The 20,888-nt window shown below is 26.0% G+C and overlaps 1 protein-coding gene across 21 annotated transcripts in view; it reads left to right on the top strand.

Moving 5' to 3' along the window:
• The window catches only part of LOC142325978 (CUGBP Elav-like family member 1), a 1,952,897-nt gene extending 1,932,879 nt beyond the window's left edge, over nucleotides 1-20,018 (top strand). For 20 of the 21 annotated variants that reach the window (XM_075367994.1, XM_075367987.1, XM_075367984.1 and 17 more), the window contains one exon: nucleotides 10,539-20,018. In XM_075367994.1, coding sequence (XP_075224109.1) covers nucleotides 10,539-10,565 — 27 coding nt within the window. In that variant the 3' untranslated portion in view covers nucleotides 10,566-20,018. The remainder of the gene's footprint in view (nucleotides 1-10,538) is intronic. The other variant, XM_075367992.1, reaches the window with a different exon arrangement.
• Nucleotides 20,019-20,888: the final 870 nt, after the last annotated feature.

The raw sequence follows: 20,888 nt of genomic DNA, 5'->3' as shown, positions 1-20,888 counted from the left end.
TTACGTAATTGTGCTTAACAGGTTATTAGCAGATGTGCTTCATTTGACTTCTATAAACTAAGTTTTAGCTTGATGATAGAATTTATATTTTGGGCAATATATAAGTATGTGTTCAATTGCTTTTGAGTTGGTTGATAGAGAAACATTGTATTAAAGTCACTTAAATAGAATCTAACAACTGTTTTTCTTTTCAATTGATCGGTGTGCACTGGTACTAAACTTCATTTACAATAAATCCTTTTACAACTTATTTCAGTTTGTAGTAATATCAGTTGTTTGGTTGCCATTGAGATAATGTTTAAATTTGGCATACTGGTTTGGTTATTACGTTTTTCTGTCAAGTAATTCTGAGTTCTGAATCTTTATCTCATCGTTATCTGGAGAGTACTTGATAACATAAAATAATTATTTAAAAATATTGTAGTAAAATAATTGTATTTGAATTAAAGTACACAAAATTAAATAAAAAATTATTCCAAGTCATGATTGAAAGAAGTAGACATATATTTCAAACTACATGATTACATTGAAAAGTTGATTATAATCAATTTGAAAGACTTCTTTCATGATGACAGAGATTCATATGTCGTGAATCTTATTTTATTAAATGAGTCGCCTTCAAAAGATATTTTGTTTTCTCCCCCACTGAAGATTACAGCAAAGATTATCATCACCTATAACAAAAAAAAAAGTATTAACTGGGCGCAGAAGATTTGTTGTAATGCAATCATATATTAGTTTGATTATTCCTGTAATTATTGAAAAACGTAAGGAGAATCATTCAACACAAATAAACGTACTATTAGCAACTGCTTTTTACAAAATAGAATAAAAAATTTAGATATTTTGATATAAAAAAACGCACTGGAAATCTCTCATAGTGAAAATAGTATATAAATAAAAACGTTCTAGTTCAAAAATTAAATAATTTTAAACTTTTATGTATTATTTTTTTATATTCAGATGAATTAATTTTAATTTAATTCTCAATAAATTGTTTTCTTACATTACTAACTTATATGAAATATGTGCTAAATTTGTAATGAAATGTGAAATATAGATTTCATATTATAATTTCCTCAATGTGAACAAAAATGTTTGAAATGTAATATTCTAAATTCTTCATTGAAAAATTTATACGTAAAAATGGATTTGAAAAAAATTGATAACAGAAAAGTGTTTATAACTCTAGACAATAAGAAAATGTTTAGAATATCTGTTTATGAAAAGCTAACATTGTAAAGTGAAGGGAACTACTTTGTAACATTTGCCTGGTAACACTTAAAACTGACCTTAAAGTTAAAAAATAAGTATACAGATCACTGAACTTAATGAAGCATTACATACCACCTGTGTGGTTAATCAATTTTATGATAAAAACTAACCTAAATGTCTGATCTATATGCTAATCTATGATGTATATTGATCTGACATTTTATATATTTAATTGTTTCGGGAATTTTAATTTTATCTGAACATTTATAATTTGGATTACCATTGGTTCCAATTCCAATACATCCAGATTACTGACAATCACTGTCAAATGTATTTACTGGTACTAAAATTTATGCGTAATCATATTGAGAAAATCTTAAAAAAATATACTTTTATTGCAGTTATTTTTTGGAATTTAATAAGAAAACTATAATCTGTTTAATTGTTAAAAAAGTGCAGATTGAACCACTTTCTGGATATCTTAAGTAGGATATTTTTATCTTCAGCTGTCATGTGCGTAGAAATGATGCTTTGGAAGGAATGGTATATATGCAGTTTGTCATTACTAACAAAAAAGTTATAAATTTTAATTGGTTCGTTTGAAAATCAGTTGCATTATTAAAGCATTATGGTTTGAAATTTATGATAGCATGATGATTTAAATGCATGATTTGTTCTGAGTAGATTTTTTACTGACTTGCTCTGTTTGTGTATTTTTTATTTGCATTATGCTATAGCTACTTATATTTATTACACTGATAAATATCTACTGCTTTTTTCTATGCATTCTGTTGCTTATTAATAATAATTGTTACAAATGCTGTAAGTTATGATATTTGAGATAACTTATTTATTTATAATTGAGTAGAGATGAACTAAAAAAAAGATTATTTATGACTTTAGATTTAACATTACAGATATTGTTGGTTACTGCAAATTAAGATTCAAATAATTTAATGTTAATTAATCTGAACTAGTAATCAAACTGAATTAGCCAATGCATATAATTAAATGTTTAATCAGTTCTTAACATTGGAAAATTTTTATTTTTATAAAAATAAATAATTACGAGTTATGATTTATGTTAATGTGATTGAATGATCAGAAATTATTAAATATTCAGATTGATAGATTATTGCAAGAAAAGCAGGTTTGTCTTTATACAGGTGGGCTGTAAGTTAACCAGGAAATTTATTTTATTATACGAAAATAATCACATTCTTTAAATGATGTCCATCACTAGCCTCGCAAAGATGAGCTCTTTTTAAGGTATTTTCCATTACAGCCATAAGTGATGCTGGTTGTAGTGCTCTAATTTTTTCATGAATAAATCTCCTTCATTTGTTCAGTCTATGGTTTGTCTTTATAGACTTTCTCCTTTTAGATATCCTCACAAGAAGTCAGGAGCTGTCAAATCTGGTGAGCATGGCAGCCAATTGTTTGCAGATCTCAAGATAAATTGCTTCCCAAAAATTTCAGAAGTTGAATTGTGGCTTCAGCAGTACGGCATGTAACTCCATCTTGCTGAAACCAAAATTCAGGTTTATTTTCCACAAAAGGGCATATAGCATTTTTCAGCACTTCCCAATATTGTGGACCAGTGATTGTGTGTGACTGCACCATCATTTACATCTTTGATAAAAAAGGTCCAATTACTTCTACTGAAGTAATGTGGCACCAGACCATGCATTTAAGAGTGCACGGTTGCACTTAGTGCAACCATGTTGGTATACAGCTCATGGATTTTCAATACTCCAAATTCTGCAATTCAGTCTGTTGACAAACCCCTACAGATGAAAATGCACTTCAACAGACATGATCAAATTGTAAATAAATTCATACTCTTTCCTATCCAGTTATTGAAATCAGATTGTATAATCGGCAATTCAACTGTACAGGCATCCTTCATGTGGGAAGGATGCAAACTGTGTAAATGCATTGGGACATGTGAGCTAACCAAGTTGAGCAGATTGTCTTCAAGCTTGTTCTGGCCGAACATGGTCTATCAGCACATGGAAGATTACTTATAGCACCCTGCTGTCAAAAACAGTGAACAAGATAACAGATTGTTTCTGAAGGACCTGCTCTTTCTCTGAAATGATGACTGTATGCATATTGTGTCTCAATTATTGAATGGTGGTTTCCAAAATAGAATTCAATTATTTTGGTTCGCAGTACAGTTGTAAATTTCTCCATCATAAATATTCGTACTAGGAACTGCAATTTTAAATAAAAGAGTAAGGAAGAAATTATAAACAAAAGTTATATGTTTAAACCCTGTTATAGTTTATGGGCCATTCTGTATAAGAAATAACAGGATTGTATAAGTCAGATATTTAGTTTTAATCCAATCAAATAATTTATCATTATCTGGCTATAAAATACAAATCAGGTTTTACGTATAATTGGCCTTTGTATCATTTGATTTAATTAAAGTATACAAGCAGATAGATAATTTTATTTAAATATATTTGCTTGTACACACTTTTCTAATTTTCCATTTTTTTCTACAATTTTAAATAAAAAAGAAAAGAAGAAAAATTGTAAAAAAAGTTTTATGTTTAAACACTGTTATCGCTTATGGTCCACTCTGTAAAATTAATAAAGGGATTGCAAATCATAGATATTTAGTTTTAATCCAATCAAATAATGCATCATTATCTGGCTATAAAATACAAATCAAGTTTTGCAATTGGCCTTAGTATCATTTAATTTAATTAAGGCATAGATAGATAGATTTTATTTAAATATATTTGCTTCTATACACTTTCTGACTTTCCAGTTATTTCTTTTTCTCTACCTTCTAGCTCAAGTCTGTTAACTGTACATAAAAACATCATTTCTCTCAGTTAATTTTGTAAATTAAATACTGTACAAAGGAAAACTAACAAAAAAATATGTACTTTACAAGAAAACTGCACAAACTTGCACTTAATAAAATGTTCACAAAAATTCAGACAGATTTGTTATAAACTGAATTCAGAAAATTAAAAATTAAATATAATTAACAATTGTAACTATATTTTCTATCAAATGTCTCATAAAAATTAACATAACATTATCAAATTAATCTACAGAAATGTTGTTACTGTTGAGTTAGATATAAGTTTGTTGCGTCATTATAGAGAAGTAGAAGAATCACAGTTTGCCATCATTTCATATGGCATACCAGTAGTGGACATTAAACCATTTTATTACAACTGGAATCATTGATTGTTGTTTTTTTTTAATTCAGTCACATGACTTAGTACAATGCAATTATCTATTTTTATTTTTTATGAATGCAGCTTCTCCATTCTGCCATTTCTTTGTTTAGTTTGTTGTTAGACTGACCAATTGGACACCATAAAGAGAATTAAATATTATTTGCCATCAACAATATGCTTTTTTTCATAAGAATTTTCTTCAAACTTTTATATCCTTGTCTTAAAATTTTACATTTCCCACTATCTCTATCTTTCTAGTTCTAAAAGATTATTAATTAAAGGTGCATTTCATTCATAGTTTTCATTTATCTTTATTATATTAATTTTCATTAAATCTTTTTTTAAATTAGATGCTATCTAAAGAAAAAATTTTTTGGACTATTCCAACATATCAGCCATATATTACTCAGAGCCAGATATATTAATGTAAAAGTTTAAAAACAAGATAGATGTGTACGTGTATATGTGTGCACATGTGCGCGTATGAATGAGAGAGAGAGAGAGAGTTGATATTTGTTATTTATTTATACAGTTTTTAGTTTATTATACGTAGTTGTATGTGCAATAATGACATATGTAGTTGTAAATCTAGAGACTTATCTGATAGCATTATATTCATGTAAGACAAACGCCAAATAATAACATTAGTAAATAATAATTAGCTGTCTGAAGCTTACCAAGATTTTTCATATTTTCAGTTAGCCACATTTACCTAAAAGGATTAACCCTTCGCAGATGGCAATGTTTTATGGCTATTGGTGGAAGACATTTAAAAAAATGTTCATGCAATAACTATTTAAAGTAACTTAAAGCAGTCATTCATGACCTTGTGTTTTTGCTGAATTCTGCCACTAATCTGGTTAAGAAACACTGTTTAATTATCTCACAAGAAAAAGCTTACACGAAAACGGCACAAGTCTCACTGAGTACACTAGAATTTGCAAACTATAGGTGATGATTTTGGTTTTACATTGAGTTCATTTCATATAAAAGACACTAAATAATAGTAGTAACAATAGTAACATTGATGGTAACATAATAACAATAACAATTTTGAAGAAGTAGTGCACCTAAGCAGGGAATAGTGTAATATTATGTTAATTATAGTGTAATAATAATATAAATATTTTTATTCATCTATTGAATTTTTGTTTCAAAAATTTTTTTTGAATTCAAGCAAAACAAGCCGAAAATGAAGGAACAGTTTCTAAACAAATTATTTAAAAATTTTCTTTTGTTTGGTAAATTTTGAAACACTCATCTACATGAAGAGGCGGTTTTGAAAAATTTTTCTCAAAAATATATTGATTTTTTCTTTTGCTTTTTACCCTATATACAACACATGTATTTGCCGAAGTACCTTGAACTGTTCTTCCCATGAAATGAGGTAATCCATTTAGACTTAGTAAAGTTGGTCCTCTAGATGTCTGACCTTGACTGGACTTTTTTTTTTGTTTAACCTTCGGGTCCGCAGTCAAGCAATTCTTTCTGCAGAGGATGAGATGAGTGTTTCGTAGCATGTGTGGAAAATGCCATGCACGGTCTGGGATTCGAACCCAGGACCTCCGGGTGAAAGGCCGAGATGCTACCACTTGCGCCACGGAGGCTGGCTTGACTGGACTTAGAAGGGGTTTTGCGTGTACGCATACATTCAGATACTAGTCCCATTATAAGTGATTTTTCTGTACTTTCTGTGTGATAACGGTCTTTTATTATAACTGTTTAGGTTCATTGTATACAATAAATATGAATTTACAATACAGACCTCCAACAACCAAAAGAACATTTTTCTATACCACTTGTGCTGGTCCTGCGACAAAACTGGTATTGTGCTATTTAGTGATCTGTCCTATCTACTCCACCCATATGTTTAGTATAATCCAAGGCTCAATTATTGCATCCTGGTTGGGATATTTCGAAGATACTTAGAAAAGTTACTTTTCTTTTATCCTTCCATGCTATTGCCAGTTTTTCTTAATCTCTATAACTAATTATACCTCCCTTTCTTATTTTGTTTGGTTTTAGGAAATCCGGCATGTTTTTTTATTGCCCATGACTGAATACGTAGTGACCATATTCATTTTCCACAATTCATTTGCCAGTTCAGGAGGTGTGTAGTATCGTATCAGTATAGACATGAAAACCTCGGGGTGGATCTATAGGATCTTTCAGAAGGAAAGAGCACAAGTCTTTTACAATTAAGTGGATTTGAGGATATTCGAATCAGGCTGAGTTTTTCCCATATAAGGTTCAAAATTTAATAAATATCCATTTGAACTATCAAATAAGGAAAATATTTTCATTCCAAATTTTGCCAGTTTATTTGGGTTGCAGACTTTGAATTTTACCCTTCCCTTGAAGCTCTTGTCTACCGATGTGGACTGGCCTGGTGAATTAAACAAAGAGCACTGCTGTCTTATTTTGTCCATATATTGCCAATAAATTCTTCATTAGATGGTTTTTTATTTCCTTCAGGATGAGAAAAATGCAAATTCCAAAATAATAAACAGAATCACGTCACCGAAAAAGAGAAATTTATCTACCCAACTTCTAGAAAAATATCCTTGGTATTAGATGTGGGGTGAAGCCCCATGTTAATTACCATACTAATAAATGCTTTCATATCACTAAAATTTGGGGGAGACCATGATGAAACCTAACTTTTTTAGTTGAAGAAGTTGCTATTTGTTAATTCGTGTCTCCATGAGTACATGTTTCCTTTGTAATTATATAAAATATTTTAAAAGATAAAAGTATTCAATTGGATCAGTATCCTGATCAAAATGAAATGGATGAATTTGTCTCTGCTGAATATTATATATTGGAATGGTAGAAGATCAACCAATAAAGTGGAATGTCAAAATCACTCGAACTCCACCCAACTAGGTGCACTACTACTATCTATGATGTCACTCTCACTTTCACTAGCGCTGCTAGAAGAGATTTGGAAAGAATGTTTGTTGCTATCTCTTTGATGCACTAAATCCTCGATTTCAGAGATTGTAAGAAGCTTTCTTTTTGCAATTATATCAAAAATGAGTGAAAAACACAAAAAAATGATGTACGCTTCTTGTTACATACGCACGTTCATTGAACTCAACATAACTGAAGTAAAATGGTTCCCAGTCACGTTGTATCAGGAATTCCTGCCTCAAAATAATTGCAGGAATATCTCCTACCAGCTCTTGGAATTTATATGTAACTATGTGAAGACAAATAGCTGGTCACATTCAGAGACTCATATGGATTACCGCTCGCAAAGGGTTATAAGAACTATTTTTTTATGAACAAAATAGAAGAGTTAATTATCTGAAAATTGAAACAGCATCTTAATTTGTAAAATTACTCATCTTTTGAAAATTATTTTAATACATTCACTGCTAAATTTTTTTCTCTACTTACCTGCTGTACTGATTTTTTTATAATAAAATGTATTTAGTATATAGCACTAGTATATATAGCTAGTTTTTTAAATCTACTGTTTCATAACTTTGAAAATATATTTCACTTGTGTTATAAGCAATCAGTGTATAGGTGACTTCTACAGTTATGTAACCTACCTGTTACATTGTTTCTTGGCATTTATTTTTCCATTTGTTTTTGGATATTATTCTGTGGTTTAATATGTTTTAACATAATGTGGAATAATATGTTTAATATTATTCTGTCTTGGTTTAATATTCTGTTGGAGCAGTGTTAGGCAGTTTTCTTAAGTTATAATTTACCAAAATGTAATATAATTTCCCAAAAAGATTTTCTATATTGGGTATATTGCAAAGTTCTCCTGGGACTTTTACAACTGTTCTACTTGTGAAAATAATGGAAAGAAGTTTATATTAACATATGTACTAAAATAATGCTTTGTTTGCGAGTTAGGGGTAGTGAAAGATTTTGCTTGGATATTGGCTACCTTGGTGAAATTAGGTGTACTTTAATTTTTAGGATGTAATTAAGGGTCAGGATTAGTGATTTATTATGCTTTTTGACATGAAAAATCGAATAAAATAGGTCCCAGAACAGATGTGAATTAGTTTTTGAGAAGTCTTGAATGAAAACCAATAAATTTAGTAAAAATCCTATTCTTTTATGTTTGACGTACAATAACTTTGTTAAATGGATAATAAACACATAAAACTGTTTAAAAAACTTTTAGAAAATTTAATTCTAAACAAAATTTTATTTTTCTTACATTTAATGTAAGAAAAGTTGAATAAAACAAAAAAAACTTAGATTACATCAAGTAAAAAGAAAGGTTATTGTATGTCAAACATAAAAAACGGGGCTTTTTTACCCTAATATATTAGTTTTACCCCAGATTTCTCAAAAAATAAATCAGTTGCAGTTCTGGGACCTATTTTATTCAATTTCCCAGATAAAAAAACATACGAAATCACTAATTCTGCCCTTTAATTCACTTCCTAAAAATTTCAGTATGACCTAATTTCACTGGGGTAGCTGAAATACAAGCAAAAAATCTTTCATTAGCCATAACATGCAAACAAAGTATTTTAGGATAAATGTTATATGAATTTTTTTAATTATTTTATGAGTAGAATAGATTGTGAAAGTCCTGGGAGAACTTCGTGATATATACCTGTATATTTACACCGATTTTTTTATTTTCTGATTAATAGTTTTCTGATTTGCAATAAAAATTATAAAAATAAGAGAAGATAATGTTAATTAATTTTCACTTTCTACAGTATGTATAGTCCTCTGTTAGTTATGAGAAGATAGCTTTTATTAAAACACATAACTATGATTATAAAGATTACATTTCATGAAAATCAGGAAGATTTACAAAAATTATAGTAACCAGTAAAGTTTGTCACAGGTAGCCTGTATTTTATTGTAAAAATGGTAAATTTAATCTATTATATGATAATCATAATAAAAAAAATCATAATTATAATCATTGTTTCCATTCTGAAACAAATAAAAATCAAAAACTAAATTAAAAGTTGCAATATTGATATTACTAAGTTATTACATTTTTAGCATGCTTATTTAATTTATTAAAAAATGAAATGTGATATTATTGGCTTGCTAAAAATACTTATAATTTTGTAATATCAATATTGCAACTTTTAATTAAATTTTTTTTCAGAATTAAATCAGTCTTAATTATATTTAATTTTATAAGTTCTCAAATTTAAAGAAAAAAATTATAAACCAATTAGAATATAATTATGCATTTTTCAAAATTAAATGAAATTTAAATTAAATAAACACAGAATGAAGGCATATAGTACTGTACTTGGCAAACATTTTTTCAAGATAAAATGAAAAGTTAGACCTTAAAAAACACATTAAAAACAAATTCATAAAACTATAACAAAATTATGAGTAAACTAGACTTTTTTATACTTTACTATGATAAAAGTCCAATCCTAAAAAAATAATTTTTAAGTTTATTTTACTAAAATTTTAAATAATTTTGTTACTAATGTTAGTATTAAGCATTTTTTAAATAAATTAATAAAATAAAACTAATAGAATTTAAAAAAAAATTGTACCATCCTAATTTTCTGTAAAAAAAATCTCAAAGTAAAAGATCTATGTTTAACAAAGCAGAATGAGTGTAAAACAACAAAAAAGTACAAACTGAAGAATTGTTTCTATATGATAATACAAAATAACGAAACCCTCAAAGATTAGTAGAGGATAAAAGGATGCTGTGTACTCTTGATGCATAGATGGTGTCATGCGCAGGATAAATTCCCCATCTATGATGCCATCATAGATGGTGCTGATTGGTGTCATCAGCACTGAATATGTTAAAGAATTATAAAAATTCAAGGTAAAATTTTCGTTATCTGATAATTGTGATAATAAATGAGCAATTTCAATTTTAGATAAACAGTGTTTTGAAATTATTTGAAATCATTATTTTGGTTATGTAAAATTATATTCCAAGGTATTTTTAGTAAAAAGGTTAATTGAAGTATTTTCAGTTTATAATTTAAAAAAAAAAATGCTTGATGGTTCAGATTAATTAAGAATTAATTCTTTTATTTACATAAAATTTATAAAGTCTGTGTTAGTTAACTGTATGTATGTTTAATTGTTCTAAAAAAATTTAATTTGTCACATAATTAATTTCACTTCTTGTTGCAGGGTTTGTGTCATACGATAATGTACTGAGCGCTCAGTCAGCCATTTCTAATATGCATGGATTTCAAATTGGAACAAAACGTTTGAAAGTGCAACTGAAGCGGTCGAAGGAAGCAAGTCGCCCTTATTAAAACATCCATCTTGAAAAAAAATTTTTTTTACAAAAATAAAACATCATTAATTAACATCAAACTTGGTGTCTGTCTCTTTTAAGTGTTAACAAAACAAATTCCCTAATACTACACAATTTTCACAGTTACTATATTTATTTATTAGCTATTAATTTTTACTATTATTACTATTTGGGATGTTTTGATTATAAATATATAATTATTTTTATTATATTATATTATTTGCCTTTTCATTTATTAAAATAAAACACATAAGTTAAGGGAACATACAAGTCTGATAAGAATAATGGCCAAATAATTATGTTTTATTTGTTTAGAGAGTTATTTTAATTTAGTGTTCTTTTTTTGTTTTGTTGGATACAGTTTTATTTTGTTTATTTTTTATCTTAGTTACCAAGATATTGTCTTTAATTTAAATTATATTACCGTGTTATTCATTTTTCTCTGGCCATGTAATTGTGATTAAATGTTACTACATAAGATTATATAAATATATAAAATAGACAGATTTTTATCCATTTGTAAATTAGTTTTATTATAAACTAAATTACAGATTCATGAGTTATTGTGAATGTGTAATATATATAGTATTTTGTATTATATATTAGAGTCCCTCAAAGTCCCATTGTGTATAGATGGCCAATTTCTTTTTCATCTCAATGCTGTTATATGTGTAATCCCTCGTATTAATTGAAACAAAGGACCAATTTAGTAAATTCGTGTTTTATTTATCGAGGTCTGTGTGTCCATTGAACTGGGAGTGCATAACATATATATATATATATATAAAAAACAAATATGTGTAATTATAAATATATATAAAGATAGTTATAATAATTAATGCTGCGTGAGTATAATTGTAATGTTTATAGTCAGAATTTCACAGAATTGTTTGTAATTAATTTGTGTAGTTTGGGTGATGCAAATCAGTTGTTCCTCACAAATAACATTTAAGTAAAGAAATATATCTATAATATAGTAATGTTGTTGTTTTTCTTTTTTTTTCTAAATTAAGTTTTAATTTAATTTTTGAAGTTACATTAAAGGAGTTTCTATATAATTTGTTTAATTTCTTTTGGTGAATTTTAGTTTTTTCATTTATTTTTATTTTAGAAGTTAAAAATATATTTAAAAGTTTTGCATGTATTTTATCAGTTTGCTTTCATTTCAATATAGTTTTTATATTGCTACATTCCATTTTTATGGTGTATTTATTTTAACTGTGTTCTTTTATTAAAACAAAAAAATAACACATTCATTTCTGTCATTTTAATAATTAATAAAACTATTCATATTATTATTTTTTTAATTATTTTATGACACAATCCCTTGACTTAAGTGTTAGGGCATTCCACTATCTTCTTTACTCAAATTTTGCTTTAGTTAAGATATTTGTTTTTGTTATACAATATAAAATTAAATTAAAAGAAAAAATCTTTTGTGATTCACTTATGTCAATATTACTTCTTAAAATAAAAAAAGGAATGAAAGAAAAAATACTCTTTCTTATTGGTCATATTTTACTTTATTTTACAATTGTATTAAATACATTATTTTAATATAACACAATGATTCAGCTATTAACTAGGTAATTAGATATGGAACAGTGACTAAATCTATATTTATATTAAACATAAGTTTTAAATCACATAAAATGTAAATTTTATAACTAGGACTTAATAAATACTACATAAATGAAAACAAATTTATACAATGATTTTTAAAGACTACTGAACTGAAAGTCAGTATTGTAAATATTGCATTAATACAACATTAAAAATAAAAGTGTAATCTTAAAGAACCTTAAACAATGATAGTTATACTGATAAATGGTTCAAATAATAATAATTAATTGTATTATTTGATTAAGTATATTAAAGTGTGAAGTTTTTGGTTTCTTTTGGTCTTTCCCTCTTTTTGATCCATAAATGTTTGCTAATTTTTGTTTTGTTTTAACTTTTTTTAATCATACATTTTTTTCTACACAATTCTGCTTATATTAGTTGTGCTGCATTGTTTTTCTCAATAAATTATTTCAAATATATATTTTTGTCAATCATAATATCTTACAATTTCTTCAGAATTTACTGTTACCTTTTGAATAAGATATATATAGTTTCTAAATGTTAAAATTAAAAATTTTTTTTTAAAAGTTTGTTCCTTTACATTCGGTTTATGTTATTTTATATTATTATTTTCAGAAGCATTGATACAATGTAGTCTGAATATTAAGATATTTAGCTAGTTTTCAAGGAAAGAGTAATTAAAATAGGTGCAAAAAGGTGACATTTACAAGAAATAAGTTAAAATAATTTAAGGGATTACTGCAGTTCCATTGTAATTAAAACATTTTTTATTTTAAGTATTTTTTACCCCCTTTTAAACACATGACAATTGTGTTACATTTATAATTTTTTTATTGTACTGTGTTTTATAATTGGCTTTTTTTTTGTGTGAGGTTCAACTGAAATATTTATAAAAATGCTTGTTTTACTATCCTATCATTTCATTAAAGTAGAGGTAATCTTCTTTTATATTATGAAATGATGTATTTATTATGTATTCTGTTGATAATAAACTTATAAGTTTAATAATATGGTGCTCATTTGGGCTGAGGTACTCTCATTCAAATTATTAAAATAGAATTAAATTAATTCTATTTTTCTTTTATCTAATTTTTCCTGTATATTTATATTGTTAAATTACATAGAATGTTTTGTAAAACATATCAGTGTTTTTATATTAATATGGCCAGTAATTAACTATTATGTCTGATAATGCAGTGTTCACAAAGTATTCTTTTTAAATTTTTTTTGTGAATATTTTAGTCAATCAGTTGTAATGTATTGGTTAGTTTTAAATGTTAAATCACTGCATTATGATATGTTATTGTAATTTTTTTTAATAGATGTAATGTTTAGTTTATTACATATATTTTGAAAATATGCATGTATACTGTATATTTTTCAAATTGTTAATCATTACTAATTATTATAGTAGTATTTGTTTATTATGAAATAGTTTTTATTGTTTTACTATTCTTCATGGTGATAGTGAGTTTTCTAACATTTTCCTTAACATCGGTGTGTAGGTTATATAGTATTAACATAACAGTATCAGAAGTATTATATCTGTTAATTAATTGTTGTACTAAATGTAACCATTTATGGTAAAAAAAATTAACATTAATGATTTCTTTTTCTTGTTTCGTTAAATGTTGTGGTATATATTTTTTTTTATTGGATTGTATTAATATACATTAAGTAATTAAAAAATAATGTTATAAATTTGACTGTGATTATAACTGGCTAAATAATAGTTTATATATTATATATTTTTGTGTGTACTGTCAAAGTGATGAAGACTGTTTTATTTATTTTATTTATTACTTTTTTTTTGTCTTCTTTATATTTTTTCTCTTACGTGTATATAAAGTTGATCTCTTTTTACGTTCATATATTTTATCATTAATTTTTTTCTGTGAAAATTTAAATAACTGTTTTACGTTCATAACCAGATGTTGTCTCTTATTTGTTATTGTTGTTTATAAAGAAATTTATATGTATGTCAGATTTTTTCTGCTTAAAGCTGTTGTAATTTTGCATTCTATTATTATGGTTATTATATAAGTGTTTGTACACTGTAATTTATGTGTCTGCTGCATGTTTGAAAACTCACGATTACTCTGCTTTTGCTGTTTCTTTTTTCTTTTCATTTTTTTTATGTAGATTATATTAGTTATATTTTTTGTTTGTTCACTTCATGTTATTAGAAGAATTATTATTTATAAAGATTATTATTATTATTATTAAGTAACTAGTCTTTTGTTAGTCGTTTTGTTTGTATATTAATTATTATAATTTAGCTATTCCAATTTTTAAAATAAAATATAATTTTTCACTTTTTCTCTTATGGATACCAATGAGCAAAAATGATCATGAAGATAATTAAATCTGAACATAATTATACAAACATTGTTTAAATGTTTATATAATGTACATAAGATTTTTTCCAGAATTAAAAAAAAAATCAGCAAAACGATTAATTAATTCATTATTTAAATATTGTAGCTTAAAATGAAAAAGCATCGTAAAATTTTGTATATAATTCTCAAAATAATTTATTACTAACATGTTTTCAACACTTTCATCAGATGAAATATTCATCTAATCAAAATATTCTTGTTCCCAGCTTAAATGTAGTAATGTTGTTAATAATTAATGAGTTCTTTACAAACATTTCATATTTGATGATATTTTGACTATTTTTGGAATTCATTCTATGACAAAGTTTAATAAAAATAAAAGAATACATTCTACTGTACTTTAAATGTAATTAATAACGTATTTACAAAATTTGGATTTTTTTTCTTGTGCATCAATAAAACAAACATAAATGACTTAAGTAGTTGTCTATTTACTGCATTAGACCAATTAAACCATTGACAGGTTTGAAGTAAATTCTATGAATTCCTTGCAAAATTGTGAATATCTTCACATTTACGCTGTTTAATAGATGCAAATATGCCTTGCAGAATTAAACATTTACTAATTTATTTTTTTATTTTAAAAATGTTATAATTGAGGACATCCTTCCCGCCCCATACTTTTCCTCTTTCAAAAAGAAAGAAAAATCTTTTGTTTAATTTTTTAGAAAGTTTTTTAACTATATTTGAGATTAATAAATTGAGTCAGACTTTTGAAATACATTCATGGCACTAGATTTATTTAAACATTAGAATTAACATTCAAGAAAGTAATTCAAACATTATTCATTTCTCCATAAATGGTGTTTTCTTTTTTAATCATATAAAAATACATATCAGAATACGTTTTTCATCCAGTTCTACAAGTTCTTCATTATCAGTTTCTGTTTCTTCAGTTTCTATTATCTGTTTATATTTCTATATATTGATGATGGGTCAGATGTCCATAAGTTGGGAACTGTTCAGCATCAAAGAATTGTTTTTAAAAATATTATTTATAAAATTATATCATCAAAAAATTAGAAAATCAGTATGATAAAAAAAATTGTATTTAAAATACATATATGTATTGTATTGTGTTTCTGGCAGATATTAGAATTTTTGCTCTTTTTATTATGGTACTTTCATACTTTGTTATTATTTTTACTAATCATATTAATTATAATTATTTCAGTGTTACACATATTGTCTGTTTATATGTTTAAAAAAGTGTTCATATCTTAAATTGGACAGATTTGTTTCAGTGTTAAATATAATTATTAGGTAGTTATAGTGTATTATACATATAAAGAAATATATATAATAATTTGTTATTTTACTATTGTTTAAATGATAAAATAATTATATAATTAATTATTGTGAATGACAATATGGAGAGTAACAGCCAAAGAATTCATCATAAGATTTTACTTAGTCAGATATGTTTTTCCTTTCTTTTTGTTTTTTCTTTAGGCATATATAAATAAAATTAATGAGTACATTACATGCACAAATTTGTTTAATTCGGTGTAATCAAAAATATTTTAAGTATAAGTATGTTGTATATTAATAAGTTGTAATCAAATCATGTTTGTTTAGAAATGTTCAAAAATATACGTCCTTTTACATTATTGGTGAAATCTATATATTTGTATTGTATGAATAAAATATTTTTTGTTTATGGTCATTTTTAACCTGTGAAAGTTAAATTGTTTATAAAACTACAGTAGGACTTTGATATTCTGCCAGGTGTAGTGCTTAATTACAATATGCATGATAATTAACAGATGAGTTTCACTTCTTTAAAATGAATTAAATTAATGATTTTTATTGCTACTTTTTTTAAAAAATTTCATGGTATTTAGTATAAAATTTTTTAAATTCTTTCATTTTTTAATACAATTTTTAAGGTGTTTCTCAGTAAAAAATGTTATGTGTTTACTTGTATATGACAAGCTGTACATTGTCACTTTCCAGATCATTTCATGGATATATGAGAGAATTCCCTTATTATGATAGTTTAGAGAAAATGATAGATGATAGACAGATTATTAATTAATAATCAAAGCCCTGCTGTATGTAACTTAATTTTTCATGTTATTTATTCTACAGTTTTTGAAGTAATTAAATTATTAACCATGCCTTAAAATGTCTAAAATGTTACATTTTTTCTATCATTTTAAGATGTGATCATCTGTTATTAAATTATAAAAATAATTTAATTGCAACTGAAATATATAGTATGAATTTTATTCTTTCTTCTACATTTTCTTCCAAAGAGAAAATTTGTCATTATTTTAAATGTGCATTGAGGAGCATATAGTTGATATTTAAACTATACATGCTTATCTGTTAAAAGATTGATCTCGTATTGTATTTTAAAGATAAACAAAATTATGATCATTTTTATGTATTAAAGTCTTTTTTTTATTTTCGCATGGTGCTTATAGGGTTTGTTTTTATAGATAGGACTGCCTTTTTCTTCCCAACCATTTTTGATTGTAAAGTTGAAGTTACTCCTACAATATAACATGTTATGAACTATTTGTTTAATTTATATATTTTGAATTTGTATTTATATATTTTGCTTTCTTCAACCTATATTGTCTTGCTGTTATATTTTTTATCATTGGTTTTATTTTCTATTGATTATTTTTATTTTATTTAATCTTCATGTTTTGAAAGGTTAAAGTGTTATGTTTTGATTTGTACAACATAATTATTTTTTTATTAAAAAAAAATTGATATTACTTTTAATAATCATTTTGTTTAAAAAGAAATTGTTTATTTTGTCCTTTATAAAGTAATTGTATTTTATGTTATATTCTTAATTTGTTCTTAAAAACAGTAAAGATTTGTTTGTTTTTGTATATATAAATCGGCCATTAATGTTTGTGCATGAGCATTCAGTTGTTATAAATTGCCGAATAATTGTATCCAAAATCTTGCAAAAAGTAATATAATTTCTTATTATCAAATTTTAGTTCTTTTATTTATTTTTTTCTTTAGAAGGTTTTTTCAGTTATTTCTGCCCCAGAGTATGTATGAAACTCCATTAAATATGTATCAGATTTTTCTTCTAAACGCTTCGCATTGGACAGAATTTAACAGTCTGATTAAGGAGATATTAGTGTGAAGGGTTGTATAAAAATTCTACCGACTAAAGTAGTTATTAATATAAAATTATTATTAAAACAGTTAGTTTAGGAGGCCTATTTTTAATTAGTCTGAAAAAATTATATAAGTTCCTTCAATAATTATTTGTGGTGTGTGTAGGAAATAAATCTGGTATTATTACCAGAAAGAGTTTTGGTTATTTTTTCATATGAAAAATTAAATATATTTTCTCATTTTAAAATGACTGTTAAAATATGAACCTTGCATTTTATAACTTTCTTCCAATGATTTAATAACTTAAATCCCATTTTAATAAAAAAATGGTGATTTACTGAAGAGAGTTTTGACACTTTTTCTTTCACAGATCACTTTCATTGCTTGTTCCTCATATGATTATCCAGACTCAGAAACAAGTGGGAAATCTATTAATGAGAGATCTGGTGAGTGTGATGAATGGGACATAACCTTTGATTCAAGTTCTTGTCATGAGTTGTCTTTGACACATGGTGTTGGATGATGCCCTGAAGGAACGAAGCTTTTTTCTTCCTGTTTATTAATGCTTGCTTTTTTCTCATTAATTCTTTATGAAATCTTTCTAGCTGATCACAGAAAATATTAGAAGTGGTAGTTTTTTCACTCCTAAAAACAAATTATGGATGAGTGATGATCAGTTTGCACTTATGAGACACCTAGTGATTCAAGTACATGATCTATTTCTCATCAGATGTTAAAATTCTGTGTAATAAAGTTTTGGTTTTTGACTGAGTAAGGTGAGAAATACATATTTTGACAGATTGCAGTTAGTTCTCAGGTGTCAAACTACTGGACCCATTTATGTAACTTCCACATTTGTTTACTAGCTAATTATCATGACCTTATGGTTTCTTCATTATCATTAAACATAAGTAAATTCTATGCACGTCAGTTTCAAATTTGTTTCAATTGCAATTCCCCAAATCCTCATCATCTAAAGAATCTTTCAGATTGGGGTACACACTCGAGCCCCTCATTGCCTGAAACAAACTTTTAGGAACCAATTTCATGCAATTTGTTCTTTTACTGTATTTTCCCCAAATACCATACACATCTTTTGAAAGATCTCTTATGTGTTAGAATTATGATTGAACGCTTACAATAAACATTTGTTTAAACATAACTTGTTTTTGGCTAGCCTGTTGAGTGTAAAAACATGCACAGCTTGAAGTTTACTGAATAAAATGTGGCAAATGAGTAACTTGAATGGCATGCCTTTTAGTATTAGTTATGCTGATATATACTCATCAGTTGTCAATCAGAAAAATCTCTAGAATTTTAACCAACATAAGTCAACAAGAATTTTTCTGTGCATTCAACATAACATTTCCAGTTAATGTGTATCAATACCTTGATTTTACAGTTATTTTAATTAATCTTTCCAACATGCATTTAACATAATATTAAAAATTACTTTAAAACATTAAAAACTAATTTCTAAAATTAAAATTTTGCTCAAGCCACTTTTAATTATGTTATGCCGTAAATGACTTTTTTCTTCATAGCATCAGTGGTAAAAAATTTTATAAATTTACTTCACCATTATGATTAAAGAAAAACTTCACCCACCATAAGAAAATTAAAAAAAAAATCAAAATTTTTTATAGTTAGTCAGAATGTATATATATATATATTTTTTTTATTATTGAGTTCATACTGAATTCACCTTACTGAAGGCAAGAAATTTCTTCATATGGACAATAAAAACATTGACTAAGCATATAATTGAACTTATTACAGCACAAAATTACATGACAATACCTCTCCCAAGTTGTCGGCTACTAGGAATGATTTTCTGTTTATGAGCAGTACTAAAAAAAAGTGTTATTTTAAACAAAGATTAACTAGTATTAAGTATTTTAAATGTTTATTGCACTCATACTTGTATTTATTTATACGTACGCTCTTTTTTTTTTTTCAATTTTCTTCCCTAAAAAGTTGGATATGAAGGATACGTTTAAAGATTGGGAGTTTTATATTTGTTGAATTTTATATTTTTGTTATGTAATCATAGAGTAGTTCAGCTTTAATATGTAACTTGCCCATGCAAGTAAATATGTAACTTACTTGCTCATATAAGTTTTAAATTACCCATTTAAATCTTACTTTATTTTGAAATACATTACAATAAACTCAAATGTAAACTCAATAAACTCAAGTGACTGGGATCCAGTCTCAACATTTTAACATTAAAAATATCATTAAATTAATCTAAATTTATCTTTTATTAAATTAAAAAATTACTGCTTTCTAAATGTGTTTTTAGAGAATTTTATTTTAATTACAATGTTGGTTGTTTATCAGTGACATCTGTGAGTTTCTAGAATTATATTTAATCTGTATAGAAAGTTAGTATCTTTTTAACTTAAAAAAAAGATAAGCAGCATTTCATCACAATTATCTGTGACCTTTTACTGTTTAGCCTCCGGAACCACCATAAGGTGTTACTTCAGAGGATGATGTGTATGAATGTAATTGAAATGTAGTCTTATATAGTCTCAGGTCAACCATTCCTGAGATTTGTGATAAATTAAAAACCCAACCACCAAAGAACATCGGTATCGACGATCTAGTATTCAAAAACATATAAAAGTAACTGTCTTTACTAGGATTTGAACCTTGAACTCTCGACTTTGAAATTAGCTGATTTTTTATGTCAAGTTAACCACTTGAAGATAAGACCAACCAACTAGGTTGGTCTAATTATTCTTTGTGATCCAATGTAAAAAAAAAAAAACTGCTTATAGTAATTTTTATTGTGTAAATGTGTAATTAGTATGTACAAATTTTGATATATTCAAATCAACAAGTAAAGTTTTTTGCCACTTTTCTGTTATTTTCCATTTTGCACGTTTGTAGTTAATTTATAATTGGTATTGTATGTTATTTGCAGTTAAATACATCTACAAAATATATTACATACAGTTTTACACTATATATATATATTGGCAAATTACTTGTCATTAATAATAATAATAATAATTAATCACCTTAAAAAAGCAATTGTAATGTATAATGTAATACCTAATAAATTATTTGTGTGTATAATACCTTCAACATTGTTCATATGTGATAAAGTATTGATAAGAATGAATGCATTAAGTCAGA

The sequence above is a fragment of the Lycorma delicatula genome, chromosome 6 (assembly GCF_047948215.1).
Source record: "Lycorma delicatula isolate Av1 chromosome 6, ASM4794821v1, whole genome shotgun sequence".
Taxonomy (NCBI): Eukaryota; Metazoa; Arthropoda; class Insecta; order Hemiptera; family Fulgoridae; genus Lycorma; species Lycorma delicatula.
This window is presented reverse-complemented; position numbering and strand designations above follow the sequence as displayed.